The sequence below is a fragment of the Notothenia rossii genome (genome assembly GCF_949606895.1).
Source record: "Notothenia rossii genome assembly, chromosome: 9".
NCBI classification, from domain to species: Eukaryota; Metazoa; Chordata; class Actinopteri; order Perciformes; family Nototheniidae; genus Notothenia; species Notothenia rossii.
Genome location: NC_136907.1, coordinates 13,539,752 through 13,559,485, shown reverse-complemented (window position 1 = coordinate 13,559,485; position 19,734 = coordinate 13,539,752). Strand labels below are relative to the sequence as shown.

The following is a 19,734-nucleotide window of genomic DNA, read 5'->3' as shown; positions in this document are numbered from 1 at the left end:
TGTTGGAAGTTTTCTGGGTTTTTTTTCAGAGTGAAATTTGGGACAAATCTATGGTATCAAATGTAGTGCCAAGAAGAAGTAAAGTGACAACATACTAGTGAAAATAAATCTATGAATACAAAGGACATGTTGTTGAAACCACAAAGCACACAAACGCTGAGCAACAGTCGTCTATTACCTTTTTTAACAAGCACACAGCTAAGTCTAATCTCTAGAACTATAAATACATTAGACGTGTACATCTAGGAAATGGTCTGCTGCAGAGATACCTTCAGTGGCGTAGTAAAATGTTAGTGGTTAAGACCGAAGCTGAATGAATGATGGAAAATCCTCCATATCACTCTGTACACGTCACTTGCTTTCCTATAGGCAAAGAAACATTTTGTTCAAAAACCTTATCTAAATTGCCCTCTTGTGATGTTTATCAAACCGTTTTCATCTTTATTTCATCCGAGTGTTTCCATTCCCTTTTCCACTTGAATGTAGGTGTTATGCGTCCAACTTTTTCTTTCTTGTTGCTGTTCCTGAGAACTCTCATGACCATTTTTCCAAGGTACCTGTTTGAGCCGCGCCACTGTCATGTGCAAATTTTAGAGCTTTTCCAGTTCCCTTTCTTAGAGGTTTCTGTCTCTTTGGTTGTTCATGACTTCCTCCACAATGGTTTTTGTGGCTGCAAAACCATGCACACAATTTCTCATGGGAATATGTTTTTTAATGAATTGGATTTACTGCATCTTTCCCATGATTGCCTAAATCACGAGATGGAAAACAGTGTGATGGGTGAAGAAATATCATGACATGTTATTTTTGCTTCATAATTATTTAAAATGTTCCTTTTCCAAATGATGGACGAGGATATAACATTATCAGCTCTGGTATTTACACACACACACACACACACACACACACACACACACACACACACACACACACACACACACACACACACACACACACACACACACACACACACACACACACACACACACACACACACACACACACACACACACACACACACACACACACACACACACACACACACACACACACATAAGTGAGAGAGTTCCTCTTGGGGGTTTTCAAATCGTTCAACCTCGTTCTGCTTATATCCATATAAATACACCACAGCATGAGGAGTTGATTCAGACAAACAGAACCTTCCTCTCTGGCATCCTCATCAGATCAGATTGAAGTGAAAGTTTTTGGTCAAGTCCAGTTGTCAAGGTAAGTTCTCATGTACTTATTTCTGTTATCTATGTTAGTTTCTTGTACATGTATTATGTATGTATTCTGAAATTAACACCGGTTTCACACATTTTGCATTTTACTCTTTAGAAAGAAATTGCCAGATTCTTAATAATTCAGACAATATCTACACCTTAAACACTCAATGGGAAAACCACATCATTAACTACACTGAAAAACGTTGACTCTAATTAAATGTATTATGTCAACAGATTTCACATAACTGTATTAGGTTTGTTGAAAGCAATAATATTAAGTTGAACCTATTTAAACTTAACATTACTGCTTGCAACTATCCTAATACACTTATGTGAAATTTGTTGACATAATACATTTAATTAGAGTCAACGTTTCAGTTTATTCCGTGTAGTTACTTATGCAAATATTGAAATTACTTAAAGGAATTTTAGAGTTACCAGTTAATTAATAAATGTACTCGCTATTATCTTTTCATCAGCATCCTAAATATTAAAATAAAAACGAAAACAGCTTGAGGTCACAAGCAGAGATATTTCGTTTTAAGGTATCACAAGGTAAACCAGTTAAGCACCACTGCTTTGTTGGAATTTCCTTTTTGGGAAACCAAATACATTTTCTCTTCACATATTGTACTTTGTAACAATTAATTCACTTTGTAACTTAATTTCGCTTTAGTTGTATAATTAGAATATAAACGTATTAGAAACTATGAAAACAACCTTTATTATAGTTCTAGGGGAAATCATATTTTTTAACCTGGTGGTGAAAAACAGTTTGTTATCAAAATCAGCTGAGCAGTTGAGGTACCCAAACAAAGGCGATAAAACACTTATACAAGTTTGATTCCACTTACCTTATTACCTTTTCTTCCAGATGCGTGCACTGTTCCTCGTGGTCCTGTATGCTGGTCTTTGCTACGCCAGCTCTGACAGTGACCAAGGCGAAGTAGAGAGTCTGATGGATAATGGTTGGTAACTCCTCCTTTCTCTACTGACTATTAATCTTCCTCTCCATTTCTCTCTTTGCCTTTCAAACAGTAAATGTTAATCCAAACCTGTGTCTTTGATTGAACTAGTTCTGGTGCTGAAGAGGTCTAAAGGTGTGAGCAGGGAGGTGAACGTTACTGTGAGCTGTGGAGGAGCTTATGAAGACCAAGCTGTGGTTTGGAAGAAAGAAGGTAAAACAACTTTTACTACTTTTAGTTATACTTCTACAAAGACTGATACTTTTAAAGGTCACCTAATATGCAAAATCCACTATTTCATGTCTTTTATACACAAACATGTGTCCCCTCTGTGTAAAGAGATTCTGAAAGTTTCAGGAATTTTTTTTTCTCACTTTCTGTCCTGATCCATTTATATAAAAACCTGTCTGAAAATGAGCTGATCAGATTTTGGCCACTTTATGATGTCATAACGATTTTTTGGCATGTGCAACCATTAGCCAATCAGCAACCAAGGTAACACCCGCCCACCTTATCACCTGAATCTCCTCCTAGAGTACCATTGTGTTCTTTTTAACCAAATATCTCTCAGAGGGGCGTGGGGAGTCGCTCCTTATTTTCATCTAAAGTAACAGACAGAGAATCAGCACTTTTGAAACAGGGCTGAAACAGAGGGGATTATGGGATGCTACAATGATCTGTTTGGTATTTCAGCCAAACGTTCAGAGACATGTTTTGTATATATCCGAGACCTATAATATATTGATGAAAAAGAGCGTAATAGGAGACCTTTAAGAGAGATTACAGGACATTTTCAGTCGAATAGAAATGTCATCTGTGTTTCTTTAAAGTTGTGAAGCATTCGTGTACATTGACCTATGTCCTTGTTTTAGGTGAAATAGTGCCAGGTCTGCTGGGAAACGACATCAAGGTGCTGGTGAAGGAGTTGGCTGGAGGAAATTACTCATGTCACCTCAGCCAGAACGGAGAATACCTCAACCACACCGTGATCCTGATCCAACTAGACCCAGAAAACAAGACTGTGATACTGGAAGAAACCTCCCCTGGAAAGGGTAAGATAAGACAGATGGAGTATGGCAACAAGGAGAAAAAAAACCTTTAAAAAAACATAAAACAGACCGAGATACAGTATGCATTTTATGTGAGATATTTTATGGATGTCAGCGAAGAACTGAGATAAGAAGAGAATGCCAGAGGAAGAAAATATTATTATAAAAACAGACAGGCAACACAACAGACATTTACCTTGAGGAGTGGGGAACATGTCAAAACAAAGTGAATGAAAGGAGTAGCAGAGTGATGATGGGAAGGGAAAACAACTGACATAAAGAGGAAGAAACGAGCAAGACAGCAGTGTCGTTGTTACATTAATGTTGATACTTTGATCAAATTTCTTCGGAATAAATTAACCAAACCAAAGTTGACACCCATCACCATATTGTCAGAGAAAACACCAAACGTGTTGCTCCTAGTCCACAAAAGTGTTCTCCAGATAAAAATACCTTTTCCATTTGTTTGAATAAAAAAAGTGAAATATAGTGAGGCGGCTGTTATGAAGCTGACAATCCTCTCCTCCGTTTGATGGCTTGTTCGCAGTCATATAATAAATGTCCTGAATTTAAGTTTGCAATGATTTAATGGTTGTTATGCTGGGACCTTCAATATAAAGTGCTCTCAACGCAACACACAGAGATAAAGTCTTCCCAATATTGAACACAAAGAGAGGGACTAACTGTGTTTCTGTTCCTCCAGGTGAAATCCACTGTGAAGCAGCGAACTATAACGGCTCTTTCAACTGCTCCTGGACCAGAACGCAGTACAGAACCAACGCCGCCGTGCTCCTGGTGAAAGTAGAACGGTGAGGACGTCATATCTCACACAACACTCCTCCTAATGATCTGTGCTCATTTCAATCAGGAATAGGACATGTTACCTGTTTTAGATAGTATTGTTCCAACCGGTTTGTCTTCAATCTAGTAAATCAGTGAATATTTCCTGTGAGCTGAATGCTGATGGATCAGGGATTCAATGCCAGGAGAACCGCTGCCCATTCGAAGAGGAACAGAACAGCATCTCCCTCACCATCTACATCCACAACTTCTCTCTCCTCGAGGCCTACAGCAAGACTTTCTACCTGGGAGACATCGGTAAGTGATTGGATTTTGTGTTTTACGGCTTATTTTCATCCATTTATCATTTTTCTTATTGGGAGTAGCTTAATTAAACATCTCAGAATCAGAATCAGTTGTATTACCAAGTAGGGTTACACATACGAGGAATTTGCTTTGGTGTAAGGGGTGCATACAGAGACACTGAAAGAAGAATACGTTACCTAAAAAATGAATAGCTCAAGCGAAGAAAAAAAAGACTATTGCAACAAAGGAAAAATAAAGACAATATTTACACAAAATGTAGTTCTGTAGGAAAGTGAGTGCAGTGAAATGTAATAAAATATGACAACACCATATTTTTTATTAATACACTTTTTGTAATATTTGCAACGTGATTTAAGTGGTTAAATTACTTTGAACTGTAAATGACTGTTATTAGGAATGATTTTTTTCACAAATTGCTTCTCTATTGTATTCAGCCCGTTATTTATGCTTGAGCTTTTAGATAATTTTTTAGACCTGTGTTTAAGTTGGAAACATTTTAGCGGAGTTTTGTTTATTTTTCATTTAAAAGGGCTGCCATTTCTAAATGAATTCAATAGATCATATAATTATTTTTAGCTGGCATGTAACTTATTTGTGTAATGTTTGGTTATGATTTTATATCATATACATTGACAATTTGTTTTTAATCCAGAGTAGTTAGGACTGCTATTTCTACATATATTTAGTAAAACAAACTAGATTCCTCCCCACACTAGCTTCGCTGTAATTCAACTTCTTCCAAAGTAAAAAGTTGTTGGTAGTATACCCAACTCCCCCCGACGCTGCTTATTTTCTTCTGTTTTACCGACTGTTGCAATCCTGCTTGTTTCACCCTTCTCCACCTCATTCCTCTCCCTCCTCACCCTTTAAAGTGAGGCCTGAGACACTCCCTAACCTGCAGCTGGTCGATGGGAAGGTGTTCAGCTGGAGCTACCCCGAGTCCTGGGAGGTGCCCAGAACCTACTTTGGCTTGAAATTCCAGGTCAAGATTGTCAAAAAATATCAAACCTGTGACAGTGAAGAGATCATAATGGTAATCAAAACATGCACAATGTACATGAGACTATATTAAAGTCACACTAACCATATGCTGACTTACAGTTAAACCACAATTCATTCTCTTGAATGTGTCCTCTCTTCTTTTGTGCAGCTTAACACAACTCAGGACACCGATTATCAGGTCAAGGTCAAAAGCAGCAAGTTTGTTTTTTGCGTGCGAGCTCAGGACAAATACACCAACGGCCTATTTAGCCCCTGGAGCCAATGCAAGTAAGTATGACTATTACCATCGGGAGTAAGAACTGTTTTAGTCATTTATGGGGATTATGTTTTATTCAAATGATACCAAATCATGCCACCAACATGAATATGATCTTTAATGTTTCTTCTGTCTACAGAGTGGATCGAGGAAACTGCTCTTAAACCAGACCAAAGCCATAAAGTATGCAAGAAGACAAGGACGCAAGAAAATATGTTTCTATCTCTATTTTCCAACTTTTTTGTAAAGCTACTCACAACAGAGTGATGCTGTGCTTTTACCTGTATAGTATTTATTGGTACTCACTCTATTTGTCTTAATGGAACTTCATATGTGGATACAATTATTATTTGTAGATCCTACAACTTTTTTACTTTTATTTATAACTATCATTGTAGAATTGTTTCTAAAATGTGTCTTCATAACATTTCATAATAAACTGATGAACATTCATATACTGCACTTTTTGATTATTTGTTGTACAAATGCAGTGGCATTTCCTGTCAATACTCTACTATTTTAAATGATTCAAGGAACGATAAACAACACAGTCCATTTAAGTACAAAAAAAAGGTTTATTGTCATATTTACAGCCACGATGTCAGGGATGTGATGAGGAAAACATAAAAAGACAGATCTCAAGAAATCGTGTCATGAAATGAAAAAAGGAGTAAAATGTCCAAGAGAGCTGTAAACTTGACAAAATCTGAAAATAAATCACATCCCTGATGTTTCCAAGAGCTTCAGGTGCTACTTGATCATAAAGATGGGCACACTTTCCCTTTCTCTTCTTCATCCATAACTTAAAATCCACTTTGACAATAAGTGCAGACACAATTAATTTCAATAATGAAGCAGCTACCAAAAACCAAAAAAAGAATGAACGGAACATGCACATTATGTGCTGTCAGTTTCTTGCATTCCGAGCACCTTGTCCTCATTTTGTTAATCAACATATGAAGTAACCTCACAAATATGTATTAAGGAATTGTGCATGAAATAAAAATAGAGCCAATCCTTTGCACGTAACAGAGAGGGCATGTAACAATGGGCAAAGCACACACCCCTGTCCACCCATCCCCCCCAGCCAAAAGGCCTGGGTCCACTGACCCCTGCATACAAGATTTCCCTCACAACATGCATGACAGCCAATTTCTCTGATGGTATTTTCGATACAACCTGTCTCAATCTCAAGGCTGTTAATGCCCCAGTAACATTGAGGATTATTGCATATTATTTAATAAATCAAATTGTGTTGCAGCATAAGTTTGACCCTTACTCTCAATACCGTCAGATTTACCATGCCAGATGAACTACAGTAAATGTGCCATTTGTTAAATCTTTCTTGTTGAACTAACATTTATTATTTTTCTTTCATTCATTACATTAAGAATGTATCATTATTGTGTTTTCTGATGGCTAATCTCAGTCAATTGTGTACAGGGGTGTGGGAAACAACTTATTGACTTTAACCCTGGTGAAATTATATTTGAATCTGTTTTCTTGCTTGGTGTGTTCAGGGCAAAGTTAGCTTTTGAGTGAAAGCCAAGCAACTTCACATTACCTCTAAAGAGAAATTGCTGTAAACCCAATCCATCCATCCTGAAGGCCAAGCAGATTCAATTAAGATGTATTTTAGACTCCTGACTGAAGTAGGCAGGTAGCATTTTATTGGTCACAGTTGCATGTTGCCTCAAACATAAGGGTAGTTTGTTTAGCCCACACAGGTGTATTTTATGATCACTAAACATACGTGTGGTAAATGCAGTTATTATTGTAACAAATGCAAAAAACAATTCCAAGATTTTGGCCAGAACATGCAAATATCCAAATTGGGAAGCCCATCTCAGACCCGAGCTGTTGAGCGTTGGTGGCTGCAGGGTTAGTGTTGGATTGAAGTAAAGTTTGTGTGTGTGTGTGTGTGTGTGTGTGTGTGTGTGTGTGTGTGTGTGTGTGTGTGTGTGTGTGTGTGTGTGTGTGTGTGTGTGTGTGTGTGTGTGTGTGTGTGTGTGTGAGAACTGGATGATGTGATGGTAGCGTCCATCTCAAGTCTTTGCCCCAGGATGCCGTCCCATTTCAGTGGTGCTGTCTCTTAGATAGGTACCTACACACATACACACACAAACATGTTAAAGTCAACATAACACTCGGATGAAGGTCTTGGATGTACACTATGTAGGCATTTTTACCATTTACCTAGCATATTTGTTTTCCTTGTATAAGGAATTTGTAACAGGTGCTTAGAGCATTTGATGTTCCAATGTGTTCTTACTCTCCCAGTGTTTGTGGTTGAGTCCACTGAAGTCCTCGAGCTTGGCGATTTCTTTGAGGTATTGAGCTAGTTTATAGAGCTCCCTGTCCTTCTCTCTGTTAAGGTGGGCCTTCATGAAGGGTCGGATCTAACACACACACAAACAAACAATGACATTCAGCCAAATATGGGCATAATGTACGTGTCAAACAATGACGATAATGCTGACCGCCTACCTTTAGTCCGTTCTGTGGGTTCATGAGGAAGTTTCGTCCTGATGTCGTCAAACATGATGGTGTTCTTCCTGTTGTAAAACTCTCCATACTTCCCCCATATCACGCCCAGGGCTTCACCTGGATTTGTGGTTACAGCACCAAATGAAGACTCAATCCCTAATTGAGCAAAAAGCTATACAACAGCTAAATATAAATGCTTTCTTCTGCTTGTGAACAATAACTTTGTATAAGGAATATGTGAAACTGCAGCGAGTGTGTACCAACCTCCACAACCCCTCTCTTAGGGGTATGTACCGTGATCATCGCTGCACTGTCCAACATGAATGTAATCTTGTAGTTAGGGTTGTCTGTTACTCCCAGCTCCTACACACACACACACACACACACACACACACACACACACACACACACACACACACACACACACCACACACACACACAACACACACACACACACACACACACACACACACACACACACACACACACACACACACACACACACACACACACACACACACACACACACACACACACACACACACACACACACACACACACACACACACACACACACACACACACACACACACACACACACACACACACACACAGCAGTGTTATGTCCTCTTCCACTCTTAACCCAAAAAACTGTGGGTTGAATTGATTAACACTGCCACCTTTTGGCAGAAAAGGGTACAGTACAGTAATGGCAGTAGTAATGTAGCTTGAGCACAAACACAAGTGGTATACTTACTTTCATTTTGGCATCAATCCACTTCATACTTGTAGCAGCTGAGAAGAGAAAGCACATATTGAAGATGTATTTATAGCAAGCAGAGATTTTGGGGTAAGAGCACACACAGGAAATCAAAAAGAACAACCGGCCAAAAGATTCTGTGCATATTCTGTGCAAAGAACTGAGGTAGTGTTGTACTGATGGCATTCAGTGGCAAGAACAAATGTACTGTCCAATAAACAAAGTAAAAAGTATTTAAGAAACTGCTGTAGAGTATTTTTGCAGCCATACATATGTTAACTAGAGCCTCCTTCAAAAAAGGAAGAAAAGCTAAAACCAAAAGGAGATACATACACCAGATGACAATGTCATAGTCCTCGTAGGCTGACGTCAGAAACTCGTGAAGGTACGGTCTCATCAGCTCCTGACCCGTTTCTGCACACGACTTATGATCTGAACACGCAAAAGAGGCAGACATGAATACATGGTGTTCGGATTAAACGAGCAACTATACAAACAGTGATGGCATTATCTATTTGAAAGTGTCCTGATATATTGAGTTCCATTACAAAATAAAGATTTTGTATCAATATGTAAAAAATGTGTTCATACAAGTTTCCACCTGATGAGCCTCTTGCAGATTTAAGCCGTATTAAATTAGTCAGAAGAAGAAACATTGCAGACGCAGTGTTAAAGTTCTTACTATTAGCATGCTATAATTAGACAAGTCATACAGTCAGGTGTTTATCAATCATATTGTAAAAAAGACAAGTGTCTGTGCCACTGTAACGCACCGAACAGTGTATAGTCCACATCCAGGACCAGAAGCCCCTTGCCTTCTCTGGGAGGGTTCATTTCCTCCACCTTGTAGTCTTTCACTCTGCGGGCGATCTTAGCCAGGTTCTCCTCTCTGCAGCCACGGAACAACATTGGTTTCTCAGAAATATTTCCTTACGCTTTCTCAAAAGTTAAATCTTGCTTCTTTACAGACATAGATTTCCCATTAGAATAGCTCACCTGTTCTCCACTTCAATTACCTCCTCCTCGATGTCAAAGTCATTGACCACGTCATCGTTCTCCGGGGGAGGGGCTAAAACCTCTTCCTGCACAAAACAGAAAACATTTTAAAGTGTACCATTCAGCCAAGGGGAGCCTAGACACAACTAGGCATGGGACGATTTAAACCTTTCATATCAAGTTAACTCGGGCCAAAATCCATGCGTTCACGAAACATAATGGAGAAACCTTACTTTATGTTTTGTTAAAACATTTTGAAATAAGCATTCATCAAAAATATGGCACTCATCCTTAAGTGAAATCCAACCAGCTTGAATAAGACAATAACAAATAATAAGCTCCCCATCATAAAAAAATAAAATAAATGTATTAAATGCTGTATTACTCACATAATAGTCCTCTATCTTTGTTTTTTTAACAGGCTCTATTTTTCACTTTAATAGCCAGCTAGACAGCTTTCACAACTCACATATGTGTCATGATTATCCCAACTATAAAAATGTTACCACAATCAATATTGTTTAATTTAAGCACGATCTGCAATAGCAGGATCATCATCCATCACACCACTTATTGACAATTAGATTAAAGCTAGATGGTGACCATAACTATTAACTAACGAGTACGAAAAAATGCTTTCTCAATGACTATCAGGTTTGGTTAAACTCCAAGATAGTTGTTCTCTTAGGGACACAGCCAGTTGATTGGGAAACTAGTAATATGTATGTATAGTCAGTGAACTTCTCTTTCACAGTGTCACCTACCAGGCTCTCCTCTCTGGTACCCATCATCATAATCTTAGTGTTAGGCTTCAGCTTCAGAGAGCCCAGCTTCACCTCATCTTCTGCAGGTTTACCTGAAGCAGGAATGAAAGAGAGAAAGAACAGAAGGAGAAAAGGGAGATTCATTGAGCTTCAGCACCTGTGCTCATTAAGAGGCTCATCACAGCTTTTTTTTAAAACACCATTAAACTAAATAGAATGTATAAACTACGGACAGGTGGAAAACTTTGACACTCAAGCAGTTAACAGACTCAGAAATTGACTTGTAAAACATCAGCTTATGCTACGAATCTGGATCAACATAAAAAAGCCTTGGGAAACGTAGTGGTGGATTTGTTTGATCAGAAGCTGATATCATTTAGGTGAGATGTTTCTATATTCAACAATGATGGCACAACAGGAAATAAAATCTTGTCCACTTGGTTTGGATATCGTATGGCAAAAATAACATTTGTGACCACTCACCTTTGACCTTAAGTCCTAGTAGTTTCTGTCTCTCCGGCAGAACCCCAGTCAGGCTCTTGATGGACTGCTTCAGGTCCATCACTGTGTCCTCCTCAGACAAAGAACTGATGGAGTACTCCTGACCTCCCCACTTTATGATCACTGATACTGACATGTCACTAACGGGCTCTTCACACACATACACACACTGCAGCTGGAAGAATGCACGCGCGCATACGAGTGCACACCCTTTCAAGCTAAAATACTTCCAGCTACAGTAACATACATGCACACGTACCTTACAGATAAAGGGGAAAGAAACAAGGAGAGGTGTCAGGATCCCACACTGTTGTTGGCTGTTGCTTGAGCAAAACGTAGAAAGTAGCTAATAATTAAAGACATAGAGCAAAATATGCCATCCTTATTGTAAAACATGTGTTGTTTTGGCTCGCTGATTCAAGAAACAACGGCCAAATGCCACCTTAATCGCACCAGACACTTTGACAGTGTCTGCTGTTTATATTTTTAGCATGAGATGGCTAACAGTGACTAGCAACAATGTAAACACGCCAGGCAACTAGCCAACAAGCTATCATTAGCTCACTAAGCTACAAGGTGTTGGCATCCTTACCTGGTAGGGCAAGCTAGCGTGTAATGCTGGACAAACACTGCCAAATTACTTCGGGAAGTTGAATGAATGAATCAAGTTTGCCGTTCAGTTTCATTCATCGAGCAGCGCACATCCTGGCGTCCCGAATTCTACCGGTAGTGACGTAGTACAAAAAAAACTTCGTTGCCATAGTGACCATGATTTAATGGATTCACGTAAAATAGTTTTCCAATACTAATTTCAAACTTTGGTCATCCAAAACAAAAATACCCTTAAATGTACCATTAAATGCACCCTATGTTATGCTTAATACATATTCTCTGATTGACTACAAATGTAAAACACAAGTAGCAATTCTAAAGTCCAAAATACTCTGTTTTAAATAAAAGTAATTAGGGAATGTTTATTAAAAGGGCTACTTAAATAAAATAGAAAAAACACATACCATGTCTTGTTACCAAGTGACTCCAAACTTATATCAGATATCAAAACTTCTTTAGACATATTAAACACCTCCCTTTTCTATTGGATTTTAGCCCATCTTCTCCTACATGTTTACTGTAGGCCTATGTGAAAATGCAGCAGTTTTCAATTGTAAACAGGATTGTCTAATAGCTTTTCAGGCATTCCTGTGGAGGTTGGGCGGTGTTCAAAGCCTCTATTGCCGAAGCCGCGGTGGGGAGCTGTGGTCTCAAGGTCTTAGGTGCCTCAAGGGGCGGTAACCCTTGAACCTCCTGCTGGACACCGGTGGTCAGGGAAGCCGTCCGACTGAAGAAGGAGGCCTTTAGGGATTTGTTATCCCGGGGGAATCCCAAGGCAGTTCCAAGGTACCGACAGGCCCGAAGGGCAGCAGCCTCAGCCGTGGCCGAGGCAAAGCAGCGGGTGTGGGAGAAGTTTGGAGAAGACATGGAAAAGGACTTTCAGGCGGCACCAAAGTTGTTATGGAAAACTGTCCGACACCTCAGGAGGGAGAAGCAGGGAACCATCCAAGCTGTGTACAGTAAGGATGGGGCGTTGTTGACCTCAACCGATGGAGTGTTTGGCAGTAGCGTGGCGTGGGGAAAAAATTAGGGGAAGCCAATAATACGTCCTTTCTTTTGGGGGGGGGGGGGGGGTGGTGGTCAATGTAATAACGTAACCAGATGAGTGATTACAGCGCACGGTATCATTTTACACACATTTGTATCATACAGATGCAGGACTTACACACGGCTGTTATCTAACCAACAGGTCCGCACGCACTCTCCAGCCGAAACTCTAATAAGCATTCATTCACAAACTAAATCAGGAGACCTTTAACGTTTTACATTCGGTTCGCTCCTTTGTTCCTCGCTGTACACAGCTCCAGTTTGGGCATTGGCCTGTCATCAGATTGTATTTGTTGTTGCTGCTGCTGCAGCGGAAGTTTAGTACAATTATTTTTGATTAAATACTCCAAATCTCCACCCTCCATAATTGCACTTGCTTCAGTTGCTTGCTACTTTCTAACGGCAGTGAGAGTGGTGCAGTGACGCTATCTATCTTCTATCGATTAGATTTATGATTCGAAAATTATAAAAGTAGGATAGACATGTGGATATTATCCGACTGAACAAAACGTGCATTTACCTAACAGGTTCCTTTTCCACTGACCTTTTTTCAAGCTATTTTCCAAAATCCTATGAAGAAATCCCATTGCTATTTTGTCGAGGGAAACCGGGCGTAGCTTACTTCCGCTTTTTGGGACGCGTCACTGCACCACTAAGTTGATAGGATTTGATTGGATTGTGAGGCAAGAGAAGCCAGCCGCCTCTGGCTTCCCTTGGCATGGCCCTGACCAATCACAGGTTGGCAGGGGCATGACGTGAGCCTCATCTGATTGGTCAATCCCCCCATTTTTTTTCACCAAGGGAAGCAAATTTCGGCTGGCCTCCTCTCGCAACAGAGAGTGCAATCTGCTGTTTCACCGTAACATCTAGAGGGGCGCTGTTTCACTCTTTGTAAAATAATCAATGAGAATGGGGGAGAGACGGGCCGGTAGCAACACACAACAAAGAATTTCCGAAACTAAACGAAGTGTTTTCATTTATTTATTAAAATTATAACTACAATCCGAAAAAACAGGGGAAGCCTGGCTTCCCTTGGCCTCCAGGAGAAAATGCCACTGGTGTTTGGAAGGAACACTTTGAGGAACTCCTGAACCCGACAACTCCACCCTCTATGGTAGAGGCAGAGCTGGAGTATGACAGGGGATCAACACCAATCCCCCGGGGGGAGGTCATTGAGGTCGTCAAACAACTCCACAGTGGCAAAGCCCCGGGGGTGGATGAGATCCGCACAGAAATGCTGAAGGCTCTGGGTGTTGAGGGACTGTCATGGTTGACACGTCTCATCAACGTTGCGTGGAAGTCGGAAACAGTACTGAAGGAGTGGCAGACCGGGGTGGTGGTTCCAATTACAGAGGCATCACACTACTCAGCCTCCCCGGGAAAGTTTACTCTAAGGTACTCGAAAGGATGGTCAGGCCGATTGTCAAACCTCAGATTGAGGAGGAAAAATGCGGATTCTGTCCTGGTCGTGGAACGACGGATAGGCTTTTTACTCTCGCAAGGATCCTGGAGGGGGCCTGGGAGTATGCTTATCCGGCCTACATGTGTTTAGAGTAGACTTGGAGAAGACATATTATGACCGAGTTCCCAGGGAATTACTGTTGGAGGTGCTGCAGGAGTATGGGGTGAGGGGTTCTCTGCTCAGGGCCATCCAATCTCTGTACTCCCAAAGCGAGAGCTGTGTCCGGGTCCTCGGCAGTAAGTCGGACCAATTTCCGGTGAGGGTTGGCCTCCGCCAGGGCTGCGCTTTGTCACCAATCCTGTTTGTAATATACATGGATAGGATTTTGAGGGGGTCTGCAGTTCGGTGGACTAAGGATTGCACCGCTGCTTTTTGCAGATGATGTGGTTCTAATGGATTCATCGGTCTGCAACACTCAGCTCTCACTGGATCGGTTCGCAACCAAGTGTGAAACCGATGGACTGTCCAGTGTCCACTCCAAGTATGGGAAATGAGTCCTTACCCCAAGTGAAGGAGTTCAAGTATCTCGGGGTCTTGTTCTCGAGTGAGGGAACAATGGAGCGTGAGATGGACCGGAGAATCAGAGCAGCGGGAGCGGTACTGCAGTCGCTTTACCGCACCGTTGTGACGAAAAGAGAGCTGAGCCAGAAGGCAAAGCTCTCTGTCTACCGCGCCATTTTCGTTTCCACCCTCACCTATGGTCATGAAGGATGGGTCATGTCCAAAAGAACGAGATCGCGGATACAAGTGGCCGAGATGGGTTTTCTCCGCAGGGTGGCTGGCGTCTCCCTTAGGGATAAGGTGAGAAGTTCAGTCATCTGGGAGGGACTCGGAGTTGAACCGCTCCTCCTTCGCGTCGAAAGGAGCCAGTTGAGGTGGTTCGGGCACCTATGCTACCCGGGCACCTCCCTAGGGAGGTGTTCCAGGCACGTTTCTAACAAATGATGCCCATGGTAATGACAATGAAAAGAAAATACTTAATCACATCTGGGTTCTGGAGTAAAATTCACAATGTACTCTTCAGCACACAAAGTAATTAAAACAAACTCCACCTTTGATAAAAACTTTATTGCATCAATAACTGCGCTCTGTCCAATAAAATACCCAATATTAACGGTGCGTGCGTCTGCCCAAGGACAATTTAAAGTAAAACCTAATAGAGGTGTCACACATAATAACTTAATAAAAGTAAATGTAACAACTACTACAGTGCAACAAAACAGGAAGATTAAATGTGGACTCTTAAACATAAGATCTTTAGCATCTAAAGCAATATTGATAAATGATTTAATATCAGATTATAATATTGATATATGCTGTCTCACTGAAACTTGGTTGAGACATGAAGAATATGTAAGCATAAATGAAGCCACTCCACCCAGCCATATCAATACTCATATTGCTTGAGACACAGGCCGAGGAGGTGGATTTGCAGCAATCTTTGACTCAAATGTACTTATCAATACTAAACCAAAATTAAATTATACCTCCTTTGAAAGCCTTGTTCTTAGTCTTACGCATCCGACCTGGAAAACTTTGCAGCCAATCTCATTTGTTACAGTGTACCGTGCACCAGGTCCTTATTCCGAATTTTTATCAGAATTCTCTGAGTTTTTATCAACTTTGGTACTTAAAACAGATAAAGTAATTATCGTAGGTGACTTTAATATTCATGTTGACGACGATAAAAATAGCCTTACTGTTGCATTTAACTCTATATTAGATCATATTGGTTTCCGTCAGAGTGTAAATAAACCAACCCACTGTTATAATCAAACTCTCGACCTTGTTCTGACGTATGGTATTGAAATTGAGCAACTATTAGTCGAACCGCATAATCCTGCTTTATCCGACAATTTTTTGGTAACTTTTGAAGTACTGTTACTAGACTACAAAGCATTAGTCAAAAGCTCCTCTAGCAGAAACCTATCTGTCAGTGCTATAGCCAAATTTAAGGCAGAGATTCCATCAATACTTAACTCGATAGCATGTCTGCATGTAGGGCAGGAAACGTATACAAAATGTACACCACCCCAAATTGATCATGTTGTTGATAGTGCTACAGATGCGCTGTGAATAAAATTGGACTCTGTTGCTCCTATGAAAAAGAAGAAAATAAAACAACATAGACTAGCTCCATGGCATAATGCCAAAACCCGCAAAATAAAGAAAAGTTGAGACAACTTGAAAGGATATGGCGTTCCACTAAACTTGAAGAATCTCGTTTAAATTGGCATATTACTCTCAATGAATATAAGAAAGCACTGCGTAAAGCGAGAGCAGCTTACTACTCTTCATTAATAGATGAGAATAAGAATAATGTAATATTTCTTTTCAGCACTGTAGCCAGGCTGACAGAGAGCCACAGCTCGATCGAGCCTTCTATTCCCATAGCACTCAGTAGCAATGATTTTATGTGTTTTTTTAATGATAAAATTGTTACTCTTAGAAACAAAATCAATGACCTCATGCCTTTGACCAGTATAGTGTTATCAACAGCTCCCGGAAATGTAAGCTTTAACATTACACTAGATAGTAAACTAGAATGCTTTTCAGCCATAAACCTTGAACAATTAAATTCAATGATTCTTTCTTCTAAACCATCAACGTGTATCTTAGACCCGATTCCAACTAAGCTGTTAAAGGAAGTTGTTCCATTAATTAGCACTTCTTTATTAAATATTATGAATATGTCTTTATTATCAGGCTATGTTCCACAATCATTTAAAGTTGCAGTAATAAAACCTCTTCTTAAAAAGCACAACCTCGATCCAGAGGTTTTAGCCAATTATAGACCTATTTCTAATCTCCCATTCCTCTCAAAAATTATTGAGAAAGCGGTCACAAAACAGTTGTGTGATTACTTAAAAAACAATGATTTATTTGAAGATTTTCAGTCTGGCTTTAGAACACATCATAGCACAGAGACAGCTCTTGTTAAAGTCACAAATGACCTTCTATAGCTTCAGACAAAGGACTTGTCTCTATTCTTGTTTTGCTCAATTTCAGTGCTGCATTTGATACTATCGACCATGATATCCTATTGCAAAGACTAGAGCACTTAGTTGGCATACAGGGAACTGCTTTAGGCTGGTTTAGGTCCTATCTATCTGAAAGCTCTCAGTTTGTACGTGTCAACGAGGAATCTTCCATGCAAACCAAAGTTAGCCATGGAGTGCCACAGGGCTCAGTGCTTGGACCTATTTTGTTCACATTATGCTTCCGCTTGGCAATATTATAAGGAATCATTCTGTAAATTTCCACTGTTATGCGGATGATACTCAACTATATTTATCCATCAAGCCTGATGAAATCAATCACCTAAATAAAATTCAAGACTGCCTTAAGGACTTAAAAACGTGGTTTGTTAAACACGACCAAAACCGAAGTTATTTTTCTCGGCCCAAAGAATCTACGAAACAAACTATCTAAAGATATACTAATTATGGATGGCATTAATTTGGCCTCCAATGAGACTGTAAGGAATCTTGGTGTTATATTTGATCAGGATTTATCATTTAACGCCCACATAAAATCAATCTCAAGGACCGCCTACTTCCATCTACGCAACATTGGCAAAATTAGGCATATCATGCCTCAAAACGATGCAGAGAAACTAGTCCATGCATTTGTTACTTCTAGGCTGGATTATTGTAACTCTTTATTATCAGGGTGTACCAAGAAGTCAGTTAAATTGCTTCAGCTGATTCAAAATGCTGCAGCACGTGTACTAACTAGAGTTAGGAAAAGGGACCACATTACTCCTGTTCTGGCTGCCTTACACTGGCTCCCTATAGAACACAGGATAGAATTTAAAATTCAAATTTGTGGAATCAGCTTCCAGTTTGTGTTCGGGCGGCAGACAGCCTATCCATTTTTAAGAGTACGCTTAAGACCTTCCTTTTTGATAAAGCTTTTAGTGATAAAATAATCTAATAAGAGTGCAATGACGTATCTATACGTTGTGCCTCTTCACCTATACATTCTACAGGCTTGGACTGTTGGGGGGGCACCTTACTCCGTCTTTCTGGCTGTTTGTACCTGTGTACTCTCATGTTCCGATTAACCCAGCTTCCCCCAAATCTTTTTTTTGTGTCCATATATACGCCGGGATCCTGAGTCGAGGCTAATCCTGTTGCTGTGGTCATGTGTCCTGGATCCTCTATCCTGAGTACTGGTTCTGAGTTTTGGACTTCGAGTCGTGGCTGAACATGGGCTGAACCTGTCTCTGCGGTCCTGCCAGACTCTCACCATACTACTTCCCTGATGGCTCCCACAAGATTGCTGACATCCTCGTGGATTCATCTTCTTATTATAGACACATGCATTTCCAAGCATTTGGTCTACCTATGTTGTAAATGTATTATCTTTTCGATTTACACACGGCATCTATTGCATGTCTGTCCGTCCTGGGAGAGGGATCCCTCCTCTGATGCTCTCCCTGAAGTTTCTCCCATTTTCCCCTTTAAACTGTGGGGTTTTCTCTGGAAGTTTGTCCTTGTATGATGTGAGGGTCAAAGGACAGAGGGTGTCATATTGTCATACTGATATTCTGTACAAACTGTGAAGACCACTGAGACAAATGTAACATTTGCGATATTGGGCTATATAAATAAACATTGACTGATTGATAACTATAAATAATACATAGGCCTATATTATTCTGAAATGGGCCAATTTGCATAACGAGTATTGTTGGAGATTTGGAGGATGTTTAAAACCAACCTCGTCTCCGCGTGTCGTTTGGTAAACTGGGTAAATTCGTAAAAAGGAAGGGATTAAGAAACACCAGAATGCAAGTTAAACAATAATCTTGTTTTAATGACACAAAGTAATAATACAAATACAAAGGAAGTACTTCCTGCTCTTTCTCCTGTCTTACTCTCTGGTCAGTCTGAAGAAAAAGAGAGCGAACCAAAGGAAAACACAGGCTTTCATACTAAAAACACAGGAGGAGGTGTGTGTGTGCTTTCCCCCAGAGGTCATCTTATTGGGAGAGACCAACACATGGCCTGTCGCACCCAATCAGTGCGACACAGCAGAAGAAACCCGGAAACAAAAAGTCTCTTTCAGTTTGACGAAAACCAGATACCTTTTGGTGTCTGGTACGAACCTGCTCTAAACAACAAGTTTCCTTATCTTATTTCACATCTTGCAACCAGCACACACACATCCCCTTTATGGCCCTTTGTCCCTGTGTCCATCTCCCCCCCTCAGGTTACCACACACAAGTTAAAAGTATGTTTTAAGATATAGTTGTTATAGTTGGCTAAATATACGCAATACATGTGAATTACTTTCATATCAATAATAACGAGGAACACATTACCTAGGCTCTTAAGCAGTACTAGAGATGCTTTTTAAATAGTCAAACTTCACACAGGCCCAATATAGAGAACACACTCATTTGTCCTGCAGCCTTTCCAGCCATTTGAGCTATTGTTCACATCCTTACTTCAAATAAAAGGTTTCACATTGCATATTTCCAGCTTCCTTTACA

At 40.2% G+C, this 19,734-nt stretch overlaps 2 protein-coding genes across 2 annotated transcripts; one reads left to right on the top strand and one right to left on the bottom strand.

The window, feature by feature from the left end:
• The first annotated feature begins 1,150 nt into the window (after positions 1-1,150).
• Positions 1,151-6,060, top strand: il12bb (interleukin 12B, b). The gene is made up of 9 exons (XM_079648266.1): positions 1,151-1,227; positions 2,101-2,194; positions 2,303-2,404; positions 3,064-3,243; positions 3,944-4,049; positions 4,169-4,338; positions 5,220-5,380; positions 5,498-5,616; positions 5,745-6,060. Exons 2-9 carry the CDS (start codon positions 2,101-2,103, stop codon positions 5,767-5,769), a joined length of 957 nt encoding a protein of 318 aa, XP_079504392.1. The 5' UTR covers positions 1,151-1,227; the 3' UTR covers positions 5,770-6,060.
• A 100-nt stretch (positions 6,061-6,160) lies between these two features.
• ublcp1 (ubiquitin-like domain containing CTD phosphatase 1) lies at positions 6,161-12,168 on the bottom strand. Its single transcript, XM_079649765.1, is given in 12 exon segments — positions 6,161-7,711; positions 7,879-8,004; positions 8,093-8,131; positions 8,133-8,209; positions 8,353-8,455; positions 8,850-8,887; positions 9,186-9,284; positions 9,626-9,741; positions 9,849-9,934; positions 10,613-10,704; positions 11,096-11,372; positions 11,706-12,168. Coding segments are annotated over 11 exon segments (960 nt in total). The 5' UTR covers positions 11,250-11,372; positions 11,706-12,168; the 3' UTR covers positions 6,161-7,681.
• Between the last annotated feature and the right edge of the window lie 7,566 nt (positions 12,169-19,734).

Excerpts from the sequence above, each read along its gene's own strand:
- il12bb (XM_079648266.1), top strand. The coding sequence starts at position 2,101 with ATGCGTGCACTGTTCCTCGTGGTCCTGTATGCTGGTCTTTGCTACGCC. Across the intron at positions 3,244-3,943 it reads AGAAACCTCCCCTGGAAAGG|GTGAAATCCACTGTGAAGCA; the intron begins GTAAGATAAGAC and ends CTGTTCCTCCAG. Across the intron at positions 5,617-5,744 it reads AGCCCCTGGAGCCAATGCAA|AGTGGATCGAGGAAACTGCT; the intron begins GTAAGTATGACT and ends TTCTGTCTACAG.